Raw genomic sequence first — 19,510 nt, forward strand, 5'->3', positions numbered from 1 at the left:
TAAAGCATATGTAACATCTTCTCATAACCATTATCTTCTTTAAATCTGAATTATATTATGTGAAAAAGGAGTGTACCCTATTTCTATTCCTGAAAATGTTGCTGAGCTCAGTGTTACTTATGTGATATTTTTTGATGTGGGATTTATGAGGATCTATAAATGCTATTTAGCAAAAATAACATAGTTTTAAAAGGTCAATTTTTATAAGACTGTTTTAGAAGTAATTGGATCCTGCCAATGTTGACAGGCTTTACTTGGTCTGAGAAGATACTTCAAGGATGTTTTCCACCTGGCCACAGAAAGAAAGTACGATTTTGTGGGGGAAGGTCAAATTTTGACCTTATTTATGAAGGCTCAATAGTTTCACTGGGATAAAAAAGAAACAGCATAGAAAAACCATTTTATCTACTTCCAGTTATGTTCTAGATAGTCACTTCTAGCAGAAAAGCTTTATTCGTTCAGCAAATGTTTACTTAGAGATTCCTACATGAAGAACACTCCACTGAGTCCAAAAGAGATGCAAATATCAATCACATAGGGTCCCAGCTTCTCAATTCAGTTCAGTGGGAAAGGTCAGGTGTATGTAAACTTAAAATATAAGGCATTAAGTGATTAACATCATAAGAGAAGTAACAGGTGAACTTTTACAGGAATTCAAAGAAGGGGAGGTGATTTTTACCTGGAGAGATGGTGAAAATTTTATTGGGTGAGATATCATTTGAAATGTGTTATAAAGATAGGTAGTTTGACTCTAATAATAAAGTCAACTAGAATACTACTTAGGATTCCCTTTATAATAAAAAGTTTGTGTTAGAAATTAAAGAAATACAATGAAAATTAGGAACATCTTTTTAAGGAAAAAGGACTAAAATCTTAATTATAAAAATATTAGATAAACATTGAAAGTCACAGTTGAAATAAAATGTTTCTTACCTCATTAAATTTAAGTAAATATTTGAATATATCTAAAATTATAAATATCATCCTCAGTATTTTAAAGACCTCTATGGTACTAGTAGAATTTATATATGATTTTAAAGTTTGTATCTAGAAAGCTAACTCTAAAATAAACTTTACCAGTATAGTACTTATACAGGACTCTAAGTGCTACTAGATAAACCTTATTTGGTTAACTAATTTCAAGAATTTTTACATTTTCTTTCAGAAACAGATAACTCCTTATATTTTTCTTTATCTGTTCTCTAACTTATAATATATACCAAGATTTTGCCAAATGGTTGTAACTTACGGAAAAATTATTATACATTAGGGTTAATATTTATATATACTAGAGATTGGTCAATGAAAGATAATGCACTACGGATTGCTGTTCTTACTGTAACATTATAAGAATTATTATTAACTATATACATGATATTTTCTTCTGGCCAGTAGTATGGGAACTTGTTTTAGGGGTTACCAGATTACTTTGTACCTTTCCCTGTGACAGCTCAGTGTTTGTGACTGACTATGTGCCTGTTCCTTCCATTGTCTTCATTTGTGTAGGTTCTTCATCACCACACAATTCAGATGATCAACAAAAAGTGAATAATTTTATAGAAAAGGGTATAGTATCTTTATTTTACAGTATTTTCTTTTAATTACATTTAATTCATGTAGTTTACTTTGAATAGATTTTGACATTTTGTATCAAAATATTATTTTCAGTGAAGATCAAAAGCAGAAAGTTTTCCAAGATGGTAGCCAGTGATATAGGTAGGAAAGAGACATTTCTATTTTGTTTCTAATCCTTGCTATTTGCAATGCTAACTCAATACCAGAAAATTATCTAATGCATTGCATTTTGTATATATTAATTTGTTATTCCTATGCTAAACAATCATCTCCTGGGCTGTGTTTCTTCTAAACTCATTGGGGCAATAATTATTAAAAATCAGTTAAACTGGGGTTACAGTTCTTCCTCTGACTTAACAGTGTGAATTGTTCTATTAATTTTTATTTTTGCTTTATTTTAAAATAAAGCAGGGTTCAATTTATGCCATACATAGCAGTATTATACTTCAAAGTTTTGAAATTTTTTTCTTTATAGTTTTATTTGTATTTTTGCCTACCTGTCTTCTATCCTCACATTATCCAGACTCCAGATTTCAAGGAAGTGGTTCTTTAAAATATTGACTTCTAGTCCATAATCTGTACTACCCTTGGGTTAAATGGGAATTTTCTACAACTCCTTCCCCCCAAGTAAAACTGAGTGATACTTTGAAATTAATTACTCAGCCCAAGATTTTCAAAGTTTCAAACTGGGGGATAAAATATATAATTAAACTTTAGGGACATAATTAAACTAGGGTTTTTTAGTCATAAAAATTTGAATTTTGTCTGAAGATTTTTACAAGCCTGAGAAACACCATTTTACTAAAAGAGAATACATTTAATCTTTGATGTAAATCCAAACATTTTATTACACTGTTAACATATTACTTATTTCCCCTGAAACTCCCACCATATATTCATTGAATTGTATTAAATTAGATGAATTTCTAGGCAACTGGAATAGATTTACATCTTTTCAACTGATAAAGTTTAATATGTGGTAAATTTCTAAAATTCTTAGAAGTAGCATCCATATTGTTTGCATGTTGTAAATTGAACCCTGTTTAGTCATATTAACATTGGCAGAATTTTAGCACCTCTGGTCATTTTTTGAATAATGTGGTTTATTCTTGGGCAAAGGGCTCTTCATTTATGGAGTATCAATTATTTATCTCTTGTATTTGTGGTACCTTAGTGAATCATTTGGTAACATTTAAATCACTTTCATTATCTACGAGCACTACTGCATAATTCTTTTTCAACCAATTTCCTTTTTAGTATATACTATCTTAATAGTACTTTAGAGGTTCTTTTACTGTCATGTAATGTAAAAAGTTAGAAGGGACTTTTCTACCTATAATTTATCAAAGAACTTGTAGAATTTAATTACCTAGGAATTTTACCTTGCATGAAAGTTACTTTGTACATAATTAAATTTTTCAAATAATTTATCTGTTTGATTTTCAATCCTGGGGTTATGTTTGCTTTGTTAAATGTTTTGACTCACTTTCCTTTTTTTTCTGTGTTATGAATAGAATATGTAACATAGAATATCTGAGCGTGATTATTTGAAAGACTTTAATAAATTTCTTAGGATTGAGAACATTATTGGAAGGATAGTTCTTTGGTAACATAAAAAGAAAGCAAGAATGTTATCAGAAAGTTTTTTTGTCATGCCACTTTCTGTAGTTATATTTTTTGGGAAACATTAACTTTATTCAACTTTTCAAATTTATGTTAGCTATACAGTTATAAATAATTATTTTTCATCTCCAGAAACCACTGTTATATCTCCTATTTTATATATAATTTTAATTGTTTTCAGTTGGAATCTTTCAGTATTTTTTTGAAGTATAATTGACTTACAATATTATAATAGGTTCAGGTGTACAACATAGTGATTCAGTATTTTTATACATTACCTACCATACAAAGTTATAGTATTTGTGACTGTATTCCCTGTGCTATACATTACATCCCTGTGACTGACTTACTTTATTACTGGTAGTTTTTTAATTCCAACATATATCCCAAGGTATATAGAAGGCAAGCTTACTTCTCAATTTTTTCTTCATTCAGATGGAGACTATGCCATTTTAGATTGTAAAGTTTTTTCAGTTAAAAAAAAAACAAAAACAAAAACACAGTTTATCTCCCTACATTAGTGTCTGGTTTCATAATAAGACTTAGCATAAAATATGCTACTGAAAAACATATAAAATGTCAATGAAACATTGGGAAAAAATTCATAACATCTCCTAAAGACTTCTCTTTTTTTCTATCAGTACTTAAATCTTAATAGTATCAAATGTGCTACGACTCCTTGAGCGTTCTGACCTCACTATGTTCCCTATCATCCAATCCCATACTTGCTCTAAAGGATCCTGAACCTCATAAAATTATCACCTTGTTCTTCCTCAATCTACAGACATTTATTGCTTTAGCTTAGGCAGTTATGCTGTGGCCTAATAAGGGAAGGCATAAGAATTAAGCCTCGAACCTCCAAGATCGTCACTGGTGAAAGAACGACCTTATGTGGAAGGCTGACAGAATGTATTGGCTCTGAAGTTTTGTCCCTAAGTTTCAATTACACTTTGAAAGTAACTGCTGCTTGTGTCATATCGGAGAGGACGGGGCCAGGGGGTGTACAGGAGGTCATTCTCACTTTAACAATCTGACCCAACCGTGGAAAAATCAACTGTTTTTTGCTGCCTGACAGTACAGCTGAAATAGCTGAAACGGTAACAATTTTTTTAAAAATATACTTAACAATTACAATTTTCCTAGCACACTGTAGCAACCATTTATAAATATTTTTTTGTTATTTAATCCACTCAGTAACCTCAGTTAGCTACTTACTGTTATTTCCCTGTTTCACAGATGAGGACACTAAGAGTTAAAGAGTATGTAGAGTATCTGTTGGTTACACAGCTAGCAAATGTCGGAGCCATGATTTATAGTGAGCTTGTCCAACTCCACTGTTTGTCCTCTTCAACGATATCCTGTATTACCTCTTAAGAAGATTTACTGAAGGCTGTAAGGATTCAAACACAAATCTGTTGTGATTTGAAACTAGATAATCTGGCTCTGACCCTGTTCTATCTACATGGTAACCTGGAAAAACAGTGGCTCGTGTTAAATTCTGTCCAAGCACTAGGTTATGGGGGCCATCATGTACCCATCACGCAAATATAATATACAGTGCCTGGAAGTCTACCTTCCTCAAAGAGCAGACTCAAGTGAAAGTAACTAGAGTGGGCAGTAGGGTTCCCGAACCCATCTACCCAAAGCCTGCCTTCATTGTTTGTTTCCTGACCAACAGCTAGCTCAGGTAAACGATACTGACAATGACTTCATTGTTCGTGCATAAGAATAGCAGCCTAAAAAGACATAACTTTAGCCTTGTGAATTTAACAGTAAAAATATAGCATAGTATAATGCAACTGCAGCATCCCTATGCATGTAATACACATATAGTGATTTGTTTTGCCTGTTCATACCTTATGAATAATTTTTGTTGGTAAAATCTTAATGGCCAACATTTCCAAAATCAATAACTTTCCTGTAGTTAGTTAGCAATTTCTGTAAATCATTTCGAAAATAAGACTGCTTATCAATTTTTTATTTGTTCATTATTTATATTTTATAAATATATATATTTTATATATATATGTTATAAATATGTTTCAGAAATATATAAAGCTTTTCATTATTCTAAGTTTATATAAAAATAGTCCTAAAATATGTATCTTTGTTAAAGTATTAAACAAATTTTTCCTGATATACTTATGAATAAAATATGGTCCAGATGTTAGCATTGTTTGGTAGATCTTGAAATTACACAATTAAACTTCTCTAAAGATCATCCTATTTCATTATGAGTCTATTTCAGTCTGAAAGTAGATTTCTAGCTGGATTCTATAGTCTACAACCCTGCCCATGCCCCATTTTATTACTAATTTTCATATAGAAGGAATGATTATCAAATTGATTACATGAAACTGTGAGGGGGAAATAATACTGGAGATGAAAGAATAAAGATTCAAAAGTATAGTGACTTAATTAGTGCTGTGCCAAAACAAACAGAATAATTGGGGTGTAGTTACTTTACAGTGCTGTGCTAGCTTCTGCTGCACAGCGAAGTGAATCAGCCATACGTATATATGTATCCCCTCTTTTCTGGATTTCCTTCCCATTTAGGTCATCAGAGAGCGTTAAGTAGAGTTCCCTGTGCTATACAGCAGGTTCTCATTAGTTATCTGTTTTATACATAGTAGTGTATATATGTCAATCCCAATCTCCCAATTCATCCCACCCCAGTAGCTCTATTTAATGAACACCTCCTAAGTTCTAGATATTATACTAGATATTTGTCATATGATATTTATTAATATAGGAAAGATAATACCTCCAGGGCCCTTTTCATGTCTCAAATTTCTGAATTAACAGTTAGTTGGGGAATAATTAATTTTCTTTCTTAGCAAAAACTGAAGTAATTTTTGAAGTCTACTTAAATGAAGATAATGTCCAAGTGCTGTTTTCATGAGTTCTCCTATACATGAGTCCCAATGATTCCTTTTTTATATTAAAGCATTCTAACAGACTTAAATCTGTTCTGAACCATTATATGCTAAATCACTAACTTATTAAATCCTACAGTTTTAAAGCAGCTCAAGCCCCTTTATTTTTCAAGAAAAGAATTTGAGCCTATCCAAAAAGAAACGAAATTGAGCTATTTGTAATGAGGTGGATAGACCTAGAGTCTGTCATACAGAGTGAAGTAAGTCAAAAAGAGAAAGACAAATACCATATGCTAACACATATATATGGAATTTAAGGGGAAAAAATGTCATGAAGAACCTAGGGGTAAGACAGGAATAAAGACACAGACCTACTAGAGAATGGACTTGAGGATATGGGGAGGGGGAAGGGTAAGCTGTGACAAAGTGAGAGAGTGGCATGGACATATATACACTACCAACCGTAAGGTAGATAGCTAGTGGGAAGCAGCCGCATAGCACAGGGAGATGAGCTCCGTGCTTTGGGACCGCCTGGAGGGGTGGGATAGGGAGGGTGGGAGAGAGGGAGACGCAAGAGGGAAGAAATATGGGAACATGTGTATATGTATAACTGATTCACTTTGTTATAAAGCAGAAACTAACACACCATTGTAAAGCAATTATACTCCAATAAAGATGTAAAAAAAAAAAAAAGAAAAGTAATATCCCATGATCATGACTTAGTCAAGATCCGAATCCCGGTCTGTTGACTATACACTGTAGCATGTCCCTGCTCTTATAGTGTATGGTCTCTTCTTGTGCTGTCTTCCCAATTCTTTTATATTTACAACTCGAAAAATAAGTTCTCAGAGGTTTATTTGGAGCTCGCCATATGAATTTGAATAGGTATGTATGAAATTAAGTAGAATTTTACATTTTAAAATTATTCTAATTCATTATAAAACAAATTAGTTCTGATATTTCTAGTTTATATTCCCCAATGTTCAACCCAAAATGTGGCTGCTACATCTATAGAAGTTCATCTTTACATTTAATCCACAATGTGGCTACTGAAAGAACAGAAGTTCATCTTGAAAGAGAAGATGAGTCAAGTGTGCAGTAATACCATTTTTACAGGTAACTTTAATATTTTCCACTTTGAAAAAAGCGTATTACTTACTCTTAATTGTCAAGAATGAAATTTCACAGACAGGTACTTTAAAACCATTATACAAGTAGGAATTCCTCTAAATGAATTCTTTTTTCTTTTTCAGGATGACTGAAATCTGAAGAGTATGGCATATTGTGTACTCAAACTCTAATTCTATTTCTTAGTGTATTTTCTGTCAAATTTCATAATAAAATCTGCTCAGCAAAGTCTGTTTGTGTTTTATTACCAGTACTTACTGTATATGCGTCTCTCTATAGAATCTAGAAGGATATGCAGTGATCTTTCTAGAAATAACTTGCTGTTTGCCTCCTAACATAAAGAAAATTAGTCCAAATTAAAGTTACGTTACTGAAATAGTTTTTCGTCAACTATCGTTTGAACAGAACTATTGATGTGGCAATTTATTTTCTGTCATTACTTATTGTATTTATTTGCTAGAGTTGCCGTAGGAAAATACTGCAAACTGGGTCACTTAAGCAATAGAAATTTACTTTCTCTAGAATAATTCTAGAGGCTAGAAGTCCAAGATCAAGGCATTGACAGGTTTTTATTTTTCCTTCTGAGGCCTCTCTCCTTGGTTTACAGATGGTTGCCTTCTTTCTGTGTCCTCACATAGTCTGCTCTTCTAGGCACGTGCACCCCTAGTGTGTCTGTGTATCCAGATTTCTTCTTCTTACATGTACCAATCAGATTGGATGAGCACCCACACTTAGTGGCTTCATTTCAACTTAATCACCTCTTTAAAGGTCCTATCTCCAAATAGGTCGTATTCTGAGTTAGTAAGGGTTAGGGCTTCAACATATGAATTCGGGGGGAATAATTCAGCATGCAGCACTTATTATGTTAAGCTTATGTAATACCTTCTATAGGAAATGCTTTGAGATGTTTTTAATTATGGTGATATCCTAGACGTTAAGTTTTATGAGTTTGTGGAAAGTACGTAGGACAGGAAAAATAATGAAGACAAAAGCTCTAGGAGTTCAAGAATTAAGAGAACTTGTAATAGCCAGATCTTTACCAGACAGGTATTAGTATCTCTTTAAAGTTTCTCCTTCATCTTAGGTAATGGATAAGTGTTTTGTATTTCCAAAAGTTGTCCTTTTGATTAATAAGCCTATATTTAATTTGTCCTCTTTTTTCTCTCTATTTCATTTTGTGAAGAAATTCAGCTTCTTTTTAAAAATTCCAATAACCGTTTTTGTTTATTTATATTTTCATTCATTTCCATGTTTATTGAACATACACATTAAGTGCTAGACACATGCATAGGTGCAGTAATTTGCGAAATAAATTCTGTTCCCAAATTCATAGAATTTATATTCTAGGATGGGAGGTAGAAACTGACATTATTCGTTCAAATGACTATTAAAATAGTGTGTGATAGGAGAGTTTCTACTTCTTGGTCCCACTTTCCCCCTTGGATTGCTTGCTCTATCCTACAAGCTGATTTTTAGTCTTTTTTTTTATTCTGATTGCTTTTATTTAATATGCATACATGTCGACATTATCCATGAAAAGAGTTGCATTGGATCTCTGCAGGTGAGAAAAGTGATATTGTCACTTTATTCTAACTATTGAACTGCTCTCGATGTAAACAAAGATCCATTTGCTTTTTTGGCATCTTCTTCATACTGTCATAATAAGAAGTCACTTTACCTTTTATTGTTGGTACATTGTTTAATATAAAAGTCATAGTTCTGTTTTCCTTTAAAAAACCTTCCTTAGAAAAATAAGATGTGCAACACAATGGGTAGAAAAGCTAAAGGAAATTTTCAAAGCATCTGTTTAATTTCAGAGAAGCAGTAAGAAACTCTATAATTGAGAAACTTTGCTTTGCAAAGAACTAAAAAACATCAACCGTGACGAAACTGTCATCTATGGTATAATGGCCCAAGCAGTCCCCTTGCCGTAAGATTTGCTTCTCTTGAACATCATGCATCTTTCCTTGATGTTGAAACTACCATTGCAGACATGATTGTTGTGATTAAGTGTAACTTCATTATTCTTTACAATGAAACGCAGCTCTTTACTGCTTATTCAGCCAGCCAGCTTGATCTTCTCATTCAGGTTTATAAGAAGAGAGAGCAAAGACTCAGGTTAACAGCTTCCCGAGATCCATCTCTGACTCCAGTTTTCTTCAGACCGAAGAAACTTCTTTACTGTCATTCCCATTGTTTCTGCTGTGGACAAAGGCATAGAAAAAGAGAGCTATTTTATAGTTTCTAGTGACAGAGGATTTCAAAGCAAGGAAGATACTGGGTACCAGGGCAAGAGTTGAAGAATACACAGATAAAGAAGAGAAAAACAGGCAATTTGCCTTCCAAGAACTCATTCAGATCATATGTTTTCAGTTTGAAAACCTCAGTGGAAGCTGAGTAACTTCAAAGCACGAGCAGAAGTTTCTTTTTCAGTGTGATGAAATCAGGTGACAAGGTAATTGTGTTGGGAAGTGCTTCTGAGACTCCTGAGGAGTAAAAATATGAGCTTCAGAAAATGCTGGATAAAGTCTGCAACTGCTTCCTCACACAATTACAACCAGAGTACAGTTTATAAGCCAGGAGGACTAACTAGAGGTTCTCCAGAAGTGGATCTGCCTCTCCTGGACCTGCCACCAAGGAGGTTGATTAAACAGACCTGAAAACAAGGATATTCCTCTGAAGTCGTCACAAAAACTGAAAGATAGAAACATTTAGCCTAACTTTCAACTTTAGACCTTGGGTTTGGAACTTAGCGTCTCACAGAAGACAACAGTAAAACTAGTCAAACTACATGAGGCTCTTATTTCCAGGCATTGAGCAGTCCAGGACTGTCATCCTCAAGAGAAAGAAAAAACATGAGGTGAAACACAGTTCTCTGCCAGAGAATACTTTTCCTGTTGCAGTGCAGAGTGATTAGAACCCAAGTGGAGTTGCAGTCTCATTAAGCTAAGGAGGAAGAAATTGCAGTTCTGGGCTTCTAAAGTGACTGGAATTTGTGAGGGAGGGCACTAGAGAAGAAGGAACTGCTTCAAGGGGTATTCCTAGAAGTCCCTGTGGAGATTCAATGCAGGTCCTTGCCTTAGAGCTGGGCCACATACAAGCTGGTCAAGACTTCAGTAGGCCTACTTAACAACCACCTGCTGTGAGGCTGAGAGCTGGCCAGTGATATCAGAGGTCATGCGGTGCTGGGAGTAGACGTAGTGAGACCTTGCTGAGCACCTTATTCATTCTGTTTATATCCTAGCAAGACCACTCTTGAAGAGTAAGGATCAGTTCTTAGCATAAGAGCCATACCCTAGAACAAAGTTCTAACTGAAATAGACCCACCCTAACAAAGAATAAAACCAAGCTTGTTATCCACCAGTAATTTAACTGCATGGCAGAACAAAACTCAACACCAGTTAAGGTTGATGGTATAATCCAGGCTTCTTTCAACATATTATCTACTATTTAGTCAAAACATATGTCCACATTCAATCAAAAGTTCCTAGACAAGTGAAATAAAAATTCAAAATCATGAGAAAATATTACCCATAATTAAGAATTTAAAAAATCAGTAGAAACAGACTATAAGATGACCTAGATGTTGCAATTAGCAGCCAAGAGTTTTAAAGCAGCTGCTATAATATTATATGTTCAGGTACTGAAACGGGAACATGGTCATAGTGAGTGAACAGATGGAGAATATCAGCAGAGAAAATTTTATAACAAAGTGAAATACTAGTACTGAAAAGTTCAGTATCTGAAACTATGTGATCAGTTCATCAGATGGGTTTAGTATCACTAGATGGAGACTACAGAAGAAAGGGCTATGGAACCTGAAGGCATAAATATAAATTACACAGGAAATGCCAAGGAATTAAATCTTTTCCCCCCTCCACCGCTTCCTCATAAAAATATCTTATAAATTACTCAGGTTTATTTCACTTCTTATGTTTAGATATAGAACTTAGTTTTTGAAATGAACTTAAAAAGAGGTTGAGCTTATAGTTATGCATGCCATTCTATATTTATATCCTAAAAGTTTTTCTCCGTTTTCTTGTTTTAGTTAATTAGAATATTACCATAGAATTAGAATAAAGAAATATTGGATTGTTTACAAGTATATTAATAGCTCATCTGTGTAACATTTTACAGTTTATGAAAAAGTCATTTTGTTTATTAATAAATAATAACTAATGTTTATCAAGTCCACACTGTGTATAAGGTATTATGCCTAATGTTTTGCTTATGTCATTTTATATAATCTTCACAACTATGAAATTGTCATTAATATCTATTCCCATTTTATAGATGAGGAAATTTAAGGTTTAGAGAGGCAAAGTGATTGGCCTAAGGTCACACACCTAGTAGTTGGTTGAATTAGATATAGACTCATTTGGTCTGATTCCAAATCCAGTCCTAACCACCATATTTTACACTTCCACATTGTACAAACTAGATGTTGAAGCTTCTTCAAGAAATGTTTGCTGTGGACTTATTGTATCTACGTACTGGGTTTGATGAATTAGTCTTGTTCCCTATCCTGAAGTTGCTTTTAGTCTAGGGACCTCGATGCTCTCTGTGTTCCACATAACAGCAGCATCAGCATCTCCTGGGAGCCTGTTAGAAGTGCAAGAATCTGATATCACAAAATACCCAGGTGACTGGTGTGCACATTCAAGATTTATAAGCACTTGATTAAGTTTCAGAATAACTTAATCAAATCAGAGTAGCAGGATCTAGAGAGGCATCCACCTCATCTGATTCTGAAAGAGTATCTTTAGACTGTACCTGACTGATTTTTCTCCTTCAGATATTGTATAGATATTATTTATCAGTCTATGTACATTGTACCTTTGATATTTGGTGAAAACCTCTGAATTCTTTCAAAAGTTTAATATTGCATTTTAAAAAACATTTTGAGAGGGGTATAGTATCTTCTAGGTTTAAGAGAATTGGATATTAAATACAAGAGCAGCTATTTATATGAGATCAACCAACCATAGATTTGGCTATTTTCGTTTTCTGTTACTTTTTATCTTTTAACTGAGATTAAGTCTTTGTGAAAATGGGATAAGACTGATTCATATATTTGACCCATTGTTGCTATTTTTTAAAGGATGCTAATTAGATTAATGAAGCTTAGAAATAAATACTTGATTTCCCCCTATCCCTTCCCAGTTTGCCTAATGCCTCTTTCCTAACACTGGATTTGTCATTTTTTTAGATGTGGAAGTTATGTACTATGACTGGATTTCTCTTTGTTTACATGGCGCCCTTATGGACTAGCAGGGTCTGTTCTTTAAATATCTCCTAACAGTCCAAAATTTAACCCAGTATACACATTCATGTATTAACAAACAAATGCTTTTTCAAAATTTCACATAGGAAGCACTATTCTGTTATGCATGCACTGCCACTAACGTAATAGATGTAGTTAAACACCTCCTAACTTTAAATCACTTCCTAGATTTAGGCAATGACTGATTTTCAGGATGGAAAGTGAATTTCAGTAGGTTTTTACATAGGCTTTTGTATTATTCTAATCCAAAATAGAAATATCTGTAGTTTATATTTTTGTAAATACTCTAATTTTAGACTGAGCATGACTTTGGTTTTTTGTTTTTCACTAAAATGTAAATTGAGTTGACATATATGAAGAAATGGATGAGCCAAATATTTTTGTGAAGTAATCAAATACTTCAATTTGACTGTAGATATAGGATGTCCTATATTCAAGAGATTAACTTAAAAAAGAATGAGCCTGAGACAAGCAGCTGGAAAGGTTTTATTGTATCACATACCCAAATTCAGTCTTATGCCTCTATTGTCCTTATCTGCAACACCTTCTTTCTGAGCAATGATTTTGCTTCCTTTGAAAAGCCTAACCCTTTTTTGTGAGCCTAAGAAATAATTAACAGTTAGAATTTAAAAGGCCTCCTTGAAGTGAGAGCTTCAAGCACTCAAAGATGTTACAATCAAGTAAGTACAAACTTTTTAAAAAGTTGAAAATAAGATTTACTTTCCACCCATAACATTATTAATCATATCTTAAATATCTTAGCATCTAGACCTAGTAAGAAAAATATTCACTCCTGTCTTGAAGAGCAGTTGGTATGAATAAGCATGAATCAGATATTCTTCAGAACTTTAAAAATGCATTTTATTTTTCAGCAAAAATGTCAAGGAAGTTAAGCTTGCCTACTGACCTAAAGCCTGACTTAGGTAAGTAAAAGAAATAAATGAAAATACATAGTAGTTAAACTCTCTTTAATGGGGAGGCAAGGAAATCAGGAGATTTAAAATGACCATAGACTAGATTTTCATTGAAAATCAAGTTTAAAATGACTAAGTGTTTAAGGATTAATAGCCTTCAGGATGCTCTCTGTGAATTGTAAAGGATAATTATAATATAAATTTAAGCAAATCAAAATAATATATTTCCTCAGCCCTCTCATACTTTATCTAAACAAAATTTAGTGTAAGATCAAGATATGTGTGATTTTAGATTAATTTCTATTAACCGCCTGAAAACTTATTTTCAACTTTATTATTTATAAACTTATTTTATGAGAATTTAATATTTTCAAAATAAATGACTAGTTTTCTGTATTACAGTGAATCTCGTATCAAGAATCATTATTACTTTTTGACGGTAATAAGGTGGAAAATATATCTTTTTCTGTAGCACTCTCTATGCAACCTATCCTTAGGAAAGCAGAGTGAATATATTCACACATTCCTTCTGCTTTACATCCAGCTCCAAAACAGCTAGCTCCCTGATATCCCAGGATAGGGACAAATGACATTTCAATAAAGACAAAAATAAGATTCCATGTAGTAAATATAAAGCAGGATTTCCATTTTAATTTTAGAATTTCTATTGCCTTTAAGTGGATAAGAAGTATGACTGCATACGGATGATTTCACCCATGTTTGTCTTAGAAACAACTAGATTTTCTCCTTTTTATTTGCTCACCCACCTCATCTGTTAATTCTCTAGATTCCTTGACTATCTTCTTATGCATAATACAGACTTAGGTATTGGTCCATTTCACCTTACTGATTTTAGCATTTCCAAATCATAGTCTTATCTCAGTTATACTGATAGCATGTTATTATGAGTGAGTAGGCATAATATCTCCCACTGTCATCAGTGAAAGTTTCCATTCCTGAACATAGGAAAAACAGTTTAGTAGAACCCTGTAATACCCCTGCTGTTAAGAGAGCCAGAAATAAATTCTAGAATGTTGGATAACGTATGTTTTGAGAAGAGCATAGTTCCCTTCACTATAAAAATGAAAGATGCCATTTGAACCCACGTGTATCTGAGGCTACCCTTAGGCATTTTTTCCCCCAAAAAGAGGATCCAGAGTTTTCTTCAGACTCTCGAAGATGCCCATGATTTCAGTAACACTGAATACTACCACTAAAAATGGTTTTGTGTCTTTTAGTACCTAAAAATCTGATGAGAAAACACATGTAGAAGTACTTTTTAAATTAGTAAAAATAGGATGTCAGTTACTTTTTAAAAGAATATTCACACTTATGAATTATTTAAGTAATTTAATCAAAGTGTGTGCTGTGTGCTTTTATAGATCATCTTTATTCAGTTTATCTTTTACTTGTGTGCCCGTGTATCTCAATGCCCTAAGCTAATTATAACTTTGATTAATATATATGTTGAAACAATACCCATGTTGCCTCAATAATTTCCCCTTAAGTCATTGTGCTACTGAACTATTTTTTGATAGAGATTCTTAGCTGGTAATTCTTTTACATTGGCCAGAGAGTCAACGGGGAAAAACAACTATTATCCATAGGCTCAAACTGCCAAATGTTGCTAAAGTAGCTGAGCTGTTGGATTTTCCTGCAGCTGTGGAAGCTTCTGTGAATAGAACTCACTTTTGTTTATAGGGGAATTATGCAACATTGTACTTTCACCATAGCTTCACCCTAGATTCCATGGCCCACAACTCAGGAATCATGGGCGATATTGTTAGACTGCTGATGTCACTTTTCAAGTGTCAAGAACAGGAGGCAAAATATCAAACTGTTATGTATCTTTATGTGAGTAAGTATTTTGTCCTAATTTTTACCCTGACCAAATTTACCTCTTGGCACTATGTTTTGATTGGGGGATATAAAATTTTGTTGCATAAGGCTCTATGTGACAGGAGAGTGTGATGTACACAGGTGGAATGTTCTAGGCATCCAGAGAATAACAGGAAAGCAATGATTTTATGACATGGTTGTATCACTAGAGCTGGATGAAGGCATTAATGACAATTATTTTCTGAGTTTAGATTGGCCAGAAAGACCACGTGTTCCAGTTTTGTTTTTTTTAATCTAAACACTGAACTTTAATGCTCAATAATAATTAGAACACTCCACTCGTATGATATTGGCGATATGACTGACCCCATGTTTATCTGGAGTTGCCTAACAGATGTTTTAGACTTGAACATGGGCACAAATACAAACTCTTCCATTAACTAGCTTTCTCAGTCATTTAACCTGTCTGAGCCTCTACTTTATTATTTGTTAAATTATGGTGATAATACTTTTCAGGGTTATTATATAGATTCAATAAAATGATAAATGTAAAGTTTATGATGGTATGAAGCACATGGTAGGCCCTACTTAGTGGTAGCTATTTCATTTCTGCTCTTATTAGTAGAATGAAAATGAAAATTTCTATTCCATTTGTTAAGCTTGCCCAATTTCTAAAATTTAAGCCACAAAGACCCACAACATCTAACTTAAGAGCAGTCAGTTGTAGTTACAATTCTTGAACTGCTGAAGATTCTAACTTGTTTTCAGACAGTTCTACACAGATAAAATAAGCAACCTAATTCTCTAAGTTCAGAGTTGATTCTGATTCAGTTCATTTTCCCATATTGATCTAGCCATAGGAGTTTCTCTGTAATCTAATTTTTATAGAGAAGTCATAAAATAAAAACACAGTTTCAGGGCTTCCCTGGTGGTGCAGTGGTTGAGAGTCCGCCTGCCAATGCAGGGGACACGGGTTCGTGCCCCGGTCTAGGAAGATCCCACATGCCGTGGAGCTGCTGGGCCCGTGAGCCATGGCCGCTGAGCCTGCGCGTCCGGAGCCTGTGCTCCGCAACGGGAGAGGCCACAACAGTGAGAGGCCCGCACACCGCAAAAAAACAAAACAAAACAAAAAAAAACACAGTTGCAGTTTATGAATTTTATATAGTTAAATTAGTCTATTAAATTAAAATAATGTTTACTTGGCCTGTGAATTAACATTTGAAGTATAGATTGTTGTGAATCACCTATTGTAATATTAATAGATAACAGTAAAGGTTTTCATACAGCTTAATTTACATTGAAATTTATAATATTAAATTTTCTGGTATCATTGATTTTCATTTTTATCACTAGGTCACAACTGATAATATAGGTGAATATGTCTGTTCATCTTGTTATGTGTATGTCTTATCAAAGTAACAAATATTTTTATCATTGGAAAATAAATTTTAAATTTCTGTTTTTTTACTAAAATAACTTTGGGAACATAAAGAGTTAACATTTGGAATCAATATCATATTACAAACTCATCCAGTAATGAGCTATTGCTTATAGAAATTTGTTTTATTTACATTAAGTAGTTCTTTCCTACTGTGTCATAATCTGTAACAGGAAGCACAATCTCAGGCAAAAGAAAAGCATTTTTAGAAACTATAGTTAGAAATAACCCATGCTGTTGTCATAACTAGTGGCTTTATTGTTTTCAGAGGCTAACTGTAATCAAAATTATGTTGTATATAATTATTGTTTGGGAGAATTTTTTTTAATCTATGAATCTAAATTTGATTACAAGAAGCTTTTGGGGGGTATAAGTAGGATCAATTATGCCTTTTTTATTCAGTAAAATACAACTTAGAAGACTTGAACGTGTTTTTCATTTTTCACAACATTATGAAGTCATTTCTTTCACAATAGCATTGGAAACATGTGATTTGAGGAATGACTTATTAGATGTGAACAGCAGAAGCTACTGGAAATTTTAATATATCCCAGTGGTGTAGCAGAAACACATTGCTTTAGATACTTCGAACTGTAGGTCTGTCTTCAGCAAGTATATGTTGAATACCTTCACATGCAAGGCACTATGCCAAATTCTGCAGGGCATCAAAAGGAGAGAGCCCTTGTTCTCAAGAAATTTACAGTCACATTAGAACAAGGCCTAAGACAAGTCAGAAATAACTACAGAACAAATGTACTATTCATGCCGGGGGAAGATAAAAAGCTATCAAGATTCAAAAGAGAAAAACTGTGTATGGTTTTAGCAATCAGGATAAACTTCATGAGGATGACAGTACTTGAGATGGAGAATAAACACCATCTAGATAGGTAGAGAAAAGGCAAGGGCACGAATCAGAAAGAAAATTACAAGCAAAAAAGTAGGTAAGCTCCAGGTATGTTTGGAGAACATTGAATGGCTCGGTTTATTTCGCACAGTGAACTGAAGCAGAGCAGCACTCTGGCAGGTAGGGCCGGGAGGGTAGGTTGAGATATCTTGTGGAGTCTTAAAAGCCTACTCTGAGTAAGAGTATAAGAGGAACTGTTGTGGATTTTTAAGATAGAGGTGATAGAATTAAAATTGTACCTTGTAAAATTTAGTTGAGTTGTGATAGAACAGTGACAGAGTGAAGGTGGGGAGATCTCTTGGGAATTGTAGTCTAGGTGAATGGTGATAAAGGCCTGAACATAGGGTGATGGAAGTTGATTAGTAGTGGAAAGAAGGAAACAGAAACATTAGAATAGCGTAGGGCTTGGCATCCCATCAGAGACGTGTAGGTAAAGTGAAAGGGAAGAACCGAAATCGGGACTCATTTCAAGTATTGTTTCCCTAGGAGAACAGGGGTGTCATTAATATAAGTAGTGCCATTAGAAGAATTTAGAGCCTTGGGTAAATTATGTATTTTGATTTTGCCTCGTGAGACATAATAGGAAAAAAATTTTATAAGCCTTTGGAAATGCATTCCAAGAGAAAAGAGGCCAGGGCTTGAAACAGACTTGAGATTGGCCACAGAGAAGGTAGCTGAAGACAAGAGAGGGTTTATTAGTATAATTTACAAGTATCCCTGTCATTACAGACAGAGCCGGGTAAAGGGAATATACCTGGCATCAAATTAAGTATGAGCCAGATACCAGTTGTACAGTTTAATGAAAAATGCCTTAGATGAGCGTTGGTTACAATTAAAATCGCATTTTTTAAAAAAAGCTAAATTTTTATGGATTAAGGCTTTCATATGGACAGATTTGAAGGAAGAAAGTCCATCATACAATAAATTTGAAGGTAGAATCAGAGTACTTATAAAAGCATTTTTTTCAACGTAGAAAATTGAAAATACCCACTTTCCTGATTCTACCTAATCATGAATTATATTACCAAAGAAAGAAACAGCACCATGAGAAAGGGTAGTAAGGGCTAAGATTGGAAAAGCAGCCAGGATACTAACAGAGAGCTGCACCAAAACCACAGAGATCATACATCCAAAAACTCACTGGGATGACCTCAGCTCAGTTCTGAGAAGTGTGGATTTGTCCCTCTGTGTTTCAAATACAAGCAAAGGAAAAAATTGTTAGCATGAAAGTAAATTGTTTTTCTTTTAAATTAAAAGAAACTTAAAATTAAATATGCTGTAGATTTTATCTTTTTGCAGATTAACTATTTGGCAAAACTTATACCAAGCAAAAAACATGATATTTTATAACTTGAGCAATCTCACAACATTTTAAATCATTTCAGATATAAAAGATAATTCCTTCAGCCGATCACGGAGTTCAAGTGTAACCAGCATTGATAAAGAATCCCGAGAAGCAATCTCTGCTCTTCATTTCTGTGAAACTTTTACTCGAAAGGCAGATTCAGCCCCCTCCCCATGTTTGTGGGTTGGTACTACATTGGGAACAGTGCTTGTCATTGCACTGAACCTTCCCCCAGGAGGAGAGCAAAGACTTCTTCAGCCAGTAATTGTGTCTCCAAGTGGTATGTATGCTCTGGTGCTATACTTCTATTGAAGGTTTGCTTTAGTATAATTTAATAGAAGCCTTTGCTTTTCATTTTTGAATCAATCCAAGTCTAAATGGGGATAGTTATAGTCTTATGGGGTTTTTTTTGTTTTTTTGTTGTTGTTGTTAATATAAGCTATTTTATTGCGTATTTAAAACCAGTGATGCATATAATAAACATGCTCTATCTTTCTTTTACCCTAACTCCATCTCTGATTTATATGTTACTTCAGACTGGTTACAAAATTAATATTATGAGAGGTGATTTAAGTACTTGTAAG

At 33.8% G+C, this 19,510-nt stretch overlaps 1 protein-coding gene across 3 annotated transcripts in view; it reads left to right on the forward strand.

Moving 5' to 3' along the window:
- Window positions 1-19,510, forward strand: part of STXBP5 (syntaxin binding protein 5) — a 163,822-nt gene that overhangs the window by 115,522 nt on the left and 28,790 nt on the right. Inside the window, exons 20-23 of one of the 3 annotated variants that reach the window (XM_081251398.1) lie at window positions 1,507-1,566; window positions 1,669-1,716; window positions 13,359-13,409; window positions 18,967-19,206. In XM_081251398.1, the coding sequence (XP_081107524.1) occupies window positions 1,507-1,566; window positions 1,669-1,716; window positions 13,359-13,409; window positions 18,967-19,206 (399 nt within the window). The remainder of the gene's footprint in view (window positions 1-1,506; window positions 1,567-1,668; window positions 1,717-13,358; window positions 13,410-18,966; window positions 19,207-19,510) is intronic. The other 2 variants (XM_081251399.1, XM_081251400.1) reach the window with 2 other exon arrangements.

The sequence above is a fragment of the Mesoplodon bidens genome (genome assembly GCF_964165515.1).
Source record: "Mesoplodon bidens genome assembly, chromosome: 12".
Taxonomy (NCBI): domain Eukaryota; kingdom Metazoa; phylum Chordata; class Mammalia; order Artiodactyla; family Ziphiidae; genus Mesoplodon; species Mesoplodon bidens.